Here is a 6556-nt window from a genome sequence, read left to right on the forward strand (position 1 = left end):
TAGATTAATTTGTTTTTCCTCTAAATGCGATAGGATGCTATTTGTTATAAGTAATTCAAGAAATTTCCCCACTACTGACGTCAAACTAATCGGCCAGTAATTTGACGCTGATGCTCGCCCTCAACACTACCAGGCGTATTTTTCAGCGTACAGTGGACCTCAGTAGTCACGTAAAAATTGCCTCCCCCTACCGTATACCACCTGAAGTCTAACTACCTCGACGCTGCCCTGAGGTATACTTCAGTGGCCAGTGGACCATGTACCGCCTTTTGGTCGATGTATATTTTTAACAAAAGTGTGCAAATATCGTGTGCGTTATTTACGCTATAGTGTGCAAGTACCAAGAACGTTATTGGACTATAAGTGTGCATGTCCTCATAAGTCTTGTTTTTATTTGCATACTACAATAAATACAATTATATAATTAATTTTATTACATAAACATTAGGTCGGCGAAATAGTCCCAAAAAGCCTGTCAGGAGCGAACTAGTAGCAATTGTTTTAAATTAGACAAATTTAGATTTAGGCGCGAGATAAGTAAACACTGGTTTGAAAATAGAGTATTAGGTGAGTGAAAAAAGTTACCAAACATCATCATTAACTCGAACATGCTGGGTAGCTTCAAGTATAGGTTGGATGGATATAATATATCCGTCATATTATGAGCAATAGGGCTTGGGTGTAAACGGGATTGCCCAGTATGAGCCAATAGGCCCACTGCAGTTTCCTCCATTCTTAGGTTCTTATGTTCTCAGCAAACTATACAATCTGCAAGCAAATTGACAAGTTCTTCACACTGTTATTTTACATCCAGGTAATTAGCATGTCTTTAACATGCTCTATTTCTTACTCCCAGGTCACAACACAGCGCTGAAGAGTTTAGACAGTGATCCCCAACCTTTTGTAGTCTCTGGGCCATATTTGTCATTGTAAATATTATGGAGGGCGCCAAAACTTTGGGTCTACAATACATTCAAGAAAAAAAAAATCTCAAATATACAGATATTTGCAGTTTTACACACTTCTAACTTCTACCAGTTACACACGTTTTACATTTATTCTTGGATCATGCTTTCTTAAAACTATATACATATATATATATATATATATATATATATATATTTATATATATATATATATTTATATATATATATAAATAATCAACACCTCACCCCGCCAGGATTCGAACCCACAGCCCATGACTGTGACCGGGGAACGCTACCTCTAGACCACCAGGATACTAAAAGCAGTCCTAGACTACTATATTTCACACAAAGCCTGTTCAACGAGCTTATGGCATAACAATATATATATATATATATATATATATATATATATATATATATATATATATATATATATATATATATATATATATATATATATATATATATATATATATATCCTATAAATACTGAAACCACAAGAAACAAGAAGTTCTAAGCAGGCAGTCTTTCACATCTATGTTGATGATGTATTATATCTCTGGCCATGTAATGAGGACCTAAAAGCTTTCCTGCCACAACTTAACAACTTAGCCCCCTCGATCAAATTCACTGTGGAATTAGAGCATGACTGTAAATTGCCTTTCCTAGACTGTCTGATCCACAGAATAGGTAACACCTTTAAGTTCAGTATTTATAGGAAACCTACTAATGTGTGTTCATACATTCATTATTATTCTGCCCACCATAATAGAGTCAAACAGTCAGTATTTTCATCAATGTTTTTACGTGCTTTGAGAATTTGCAGCCCGGAATTCATTGATGAGGAATATAAATATATCTATAATATTGGCTTGAACCTTAAATACCCTAGATCTTTCATAGACAAATGCCTTAACATTACTAAGAAATCTTTCTATAGAACCGATCCCAAGCCCACCCATGACCATAAGAATCTCTTAGTATTACCATTTCACAAAAATTTCTCTCAAATTCCTTTACAACTAAAAACCTGGAACGTCAATGTGGCATTTAAAAACTCATGCACTGTTAAACAAATGTTAATCAAGAACTCCCCCAACAATACAAGTGGCTGCATTTATAAGGTTCCTTGCAAGGAATGTAATATGTTTTACTTAGGCCAGACAGGTAAAGATCTTGTAACTAGACTTAAACAACATAAATATAGTGTTAGGACAGGCCAGGAATCCAATGCTCTGTTTGTTCATTTGAGGGATAATAAGCATTGCATTGACTGGGATAATGCCTCCTCAATATTACCTTGTAATTCAATTGACAGTAGGAACATTATAGAATCTAGTCTCATTAAACATACCGAATCAGTCAACATGAATTTGAGTAATGGTATGTACAAACTGGATAATTTCGTAATTAAGAAGATTTGTAACCAGGTGAGAAGGTTGGGTCAGCTTACCCTCTGACCTGACCACCGACTGCTGCGTGCTTTTTGAAGATTAGTAGGGTCATTACCTAATACCTGACCATTGTGGACTTGATCTCACCCTCCTCTGTATATATGCCTTGTTTGTACTTCTCCTTAGTCTGTACTCACCCCTGAAGATGTGAATTACACGAAAGCGCTTGGGAACTTCGTGTTTTCTTCTTTCCTTGTGGTTATCAGCATATATATATATATATATATATATATATATATATATATATATATATATATATATATATATATATATATATATATATATATATATTGTTATGCCATAAATTATCAACTTGAATTACATAAAAGATTAATATACTAATGAGGGCACATATGGCACCAAAAAAATGGCAACTCAGCACATCTTATTCCTGGGTTCAATCACATCCCTCTGTTTATCCCAACAGTTCAGGAGTGAAGGTTTGGCATTATACACATCACAAAAGATTTAAATAAAATTAAATAAAAAATATACAATAATTAGTGTGGAGGTTCCATCATCAACAGACAAATTAAATCAAGAGAATAAAGAATAAACATAATTCTGAGTAAACCACTAATATATGCACAGTAAATAAACAATAAACCACTTTGTAATATCACCATTGATTGCACTTTACACCCATAAATAATACTAGAGCAGAACTGAATAGTTAATATTCAACAAAACCCGATTTGAAAAGGTATCCACCACTAACAAACTCAAACGTCCTTCCACCTCCAAGGCCAGCCAATGACTGACATCGCTCCATACTACAAAGACTACAAAGCTAATACTAATATTAATCAACTCCCACATTAAGCTACAAAAATACCTGCATACACCATTACATTAAATATTATATTTACTTAAGTCAATTCAACAATAAACTTAATTTCATAAAAGTGATTGTGTAAAACCTTTATAATACTAAAAATTGTTTCATTGTTATCATCATACTGTAAACTTCTGAAAACAACATTAATGTTTTGTGTATCTTCAGGCCTTCCTTCATGTGCTGGAGTATGAACGTAACAAGCTGACACACCTTCCAGAAGTTGAAGAAGGTGTTGGTCAACTCATGACCACCATGAGAGGTGACACTCCCTGGCGAGCCAGCTGGCCTGGTGGCGGGTCAGTGGTCCAACTGACAGAGCTCATGGTCGAGGCCGTCCGTTCTGGATGTACTTTGACATGCAGCTTCATCCATGAGGCTGGTGGTCAGTCTTCCCTGTGCACCAAGTCCGGTGTGAGTCCTCTGCACGCAGCGCTGGAGGCTGGTCACTGGAACCTGGCGAGGCAAATGCTCAAGAACATGGGAGGTTGCCTCTATGTAGGTGACTCTGGAGGTCGACTGCCCACAACTATAATGTCTTCACACCTCCGCCAGCAGCTAGAGCAGGTTAGTATTTGTGAGGCTCATAATATACAGTGTCTATGATCAAACCAGCACCAATATTTTGGCTAATTCTATATGATATTTGGATACAGAACTCAGGTTCTGAGAACTGAATACTTAAATTATTTTGTTGGAGATTTAACAAGCAACATTAATTTCACTTCACAATTTTGACTAACTTTTCATATTATAATCAAATGAGGAAAAGTTTTTTGTTCACCTTGAGTTTGTGAAAAAAAAATAACATATGGATCATTTTCAAATTCCATGTGTTTCATAATTTACTTAAGTTTGTTTTAATGTCTTGATAATTGTCATATTTTCTTTGTTTCATTGCAAGTGCAATTGATTACATCTCACGCAACTGTCTCAACAATATACATTAACCCTCTGAGTGCTATAGACGACTGTAAGGATTATATTCTGGTTAAATTGTAACATCAGTTTCCTCCAATAGTTCACAACAACGATATTTTTCTTGGCAGAATATTTATAACAAGGAAAGGATCCAGCTGGAGGAGCTACACTTTAAGATGAAAGACAAAGTGGACAAGCAGCAGGTACAAGAGCTTCTCCGCGTTCAGAAGAACCTCTTTACCACTTACTGGGAGAAGATAACTGGCGCCAGAGGGAACACAGCCACACCCCTATGTCAAAAACCATTCAACAACGCTCGGGTACTACTCACAGCGTCTCAAGGTGGATTGCTGCAACTGATCTACCTCCTGGTGAAGGTGGGAGGTGTGGGAGTTAATACACAAGTGGATCCTACTAATGGCACGACTGCCATTCACCAAGCTGCCTCTCATGGCAAGTCTGGCAGCGTCCTCCTCCTTCTGAACCTTGGCGCTGACCCGCTGCACGAAGATCTATACAAGCAAACAGCTCCCCATCTGGCAGCCATGTTTGGCCACCAAAAGGCCTATGAGCTGTTTAGAGAGTTCCTGAAACAACAGGAGCCTTCCTGTAGAGCTGGAACTACGCCATCAGATGTCAAAACTAACTTCTCAAACTACTTGAAGATGTATAAAAAATGTGAGTCAAATGAAGCACAAATAGAGAACAACCCAATAGATGCCACAATAAATCTTCTCAAACGTACCAACATAAGAAACTTGGTGAAAAATGCACATAAAGTGGCTGTTGATTACACTACCGGTGAGGCACAAGAAGTAAAGGAAGTCATAACGAAAGAGATGAAGAAAATTACAGACAAAGTTGCAGTTATTGACAGTACGTACACTGGTACACTCACGCTGCTTGGGAGCACTGCAGACTCCACAAGGCTCTATTGTCCTGATGAGTATGATTTTAATCTAACTCTCAAGAGCTTCTCTGATGTCACTGTTAACATTATTAAACAAAGAATGAAGGATGTCTTGTTAAGCGGCCACAAGTTAAAGATTGAAATTGAAACAAAAAACCCAAGTCTTAAGGGTAATAAATTGATGAGTAACCTGTACGAGCGAGTAAGAGAAACCCTTAAGAGCTATGTACTGCAGGACGACAGACTGAGCCTTGTGCCACCTGGTGTGACCAGGACGCAGGTGGGCCTGGCACTGTCACTGGCTTGGCAAGGGAGTGAATATCCTTTGCTGTTGGTTGACATTGACTTAGTTCCTGTACTATCTGTAACTTGGCCTAAGGAGATAATGAGACCACCCCTCACACCCGACGACTCACAGATGATCCACATCAGTAACACCGGAGATGCAAAATGGCGCGGCAGCTTCGCTGCGACTGAGGTGGAGGTGGTGAAGCGGTTGGATCTTCAGGAACGCCAAGTGTTTCTCACCGGCAAGACTCTCCTTTCTTACATGAAGGCTGATTCCTGGATGCCGAGAGAAGTGAAGAACCAATTTTCTTGGTGGGACTCTCGCTACTGGAATATCCCTATTCCTGCAGGATTCTGTTTCAAGAATTCCTTCTTGATGCTGCTCCAAGAAAAACGAAAGAAGAGAATCCAGTGGAAGGAAGAGAATACAATGACACACGTCATGGAAGTATTTGAAGTTATGTGTCTGAAGACAGATGATACTAAACATATTGTGCCGGGTAAAGTTCACGCTTACTTCGGTGGAGACTATGAGAAGCCAAAGGTGGGTGAAGGAGCTCCACATATAATTGAATTTATCAAGAAAATTCTCACAAAACTTCAAAAGCCTAAAGTTGGTTATCTGGGATTTAAACAAGGTTTCCTCAACTGATAGATCACCATCTGTGAGGATAGAGTTGTCACTGGAATTCATATAAAAGTTTTATCCCAAAGGAAGCAGTGAGTCCTTTACCAAATATTGTTTTGTGTGTGAGGTCAGTTAATATGTCAATAAAGCTGCTCTTTTTCGTTTATTGGCAGATTTTACTCCATCACAATTCCTGAATCCAGAAATGGATTGCGCAGCCATGTTAGATGGTCTGGCTGCTTGGGAAAATACTCCCTTATAGTATTCTTTACTTGTTGTAGGTGCTAAATTAGGCAGTCTCTTGAACTTTCATCAAGTGTCAAACCATTCCCATTTATGAATTCATGAAGATTTGAAAAAAACATTCGCATTGGTTTTTGTTTGAACAATCATTCCAATAGTCAGTTTTGAGGAAAACATATTAAATTTTGTCTTGAACATTTAACATGTTGATATTTGAGCCTTGCAATAATAAGTTCAGCTCATTTAATTAAAAACAATCTGCAAGATAGGCCAGTTTACTTCGCCAGACTTGACTTCATCAGTGAATGTACTAGTTTTCCGTCAGAAAGATTTGAATCTCATGTCGCAGTT

At 37.8% G+C, this 6556-nt stretch overlaps 1 protein-coding gene across 1 annotated transcript; it reads left to right on the forward strand.

Annotated features, from left to right (window-relative positions):
* Positions 1-3563: 3563 nt before the first annotated feature.
* On the forward strand, positions 3564-6128 carry LOC121875194 (poly [ADP-ribose] polymerase tankyrase-1-like; the record flags this gene model as incomplete). Its single annotated transcript, XM_042379643.1, is given in 2 exon segments — positions 3564-3782; positions 4265-6128. Coding segments are annotated over 2 exon segments (1941 nt in total), but the record flags the coding sequence as incomplete, so codon positions are not given.
* Between the last annotated feature and the right edge of the window lie 428 nt (positions 6129-6556).

This window comes from Homarus americanus, unplaced genomic scaffold (assembly GCF_018991925.1).
Source record: "Homarus americanus isolate GMGI-L3 unplaced genomic scaffold, GMGI_Hamer_2.0 scaffold36970, whole genome shotgun sequence".
NCBI lineage: Eukaryota > Metazoa > Arthropoda > Malacostraca > Decapoda > Nephropidae > Homarus > Homarus americanus.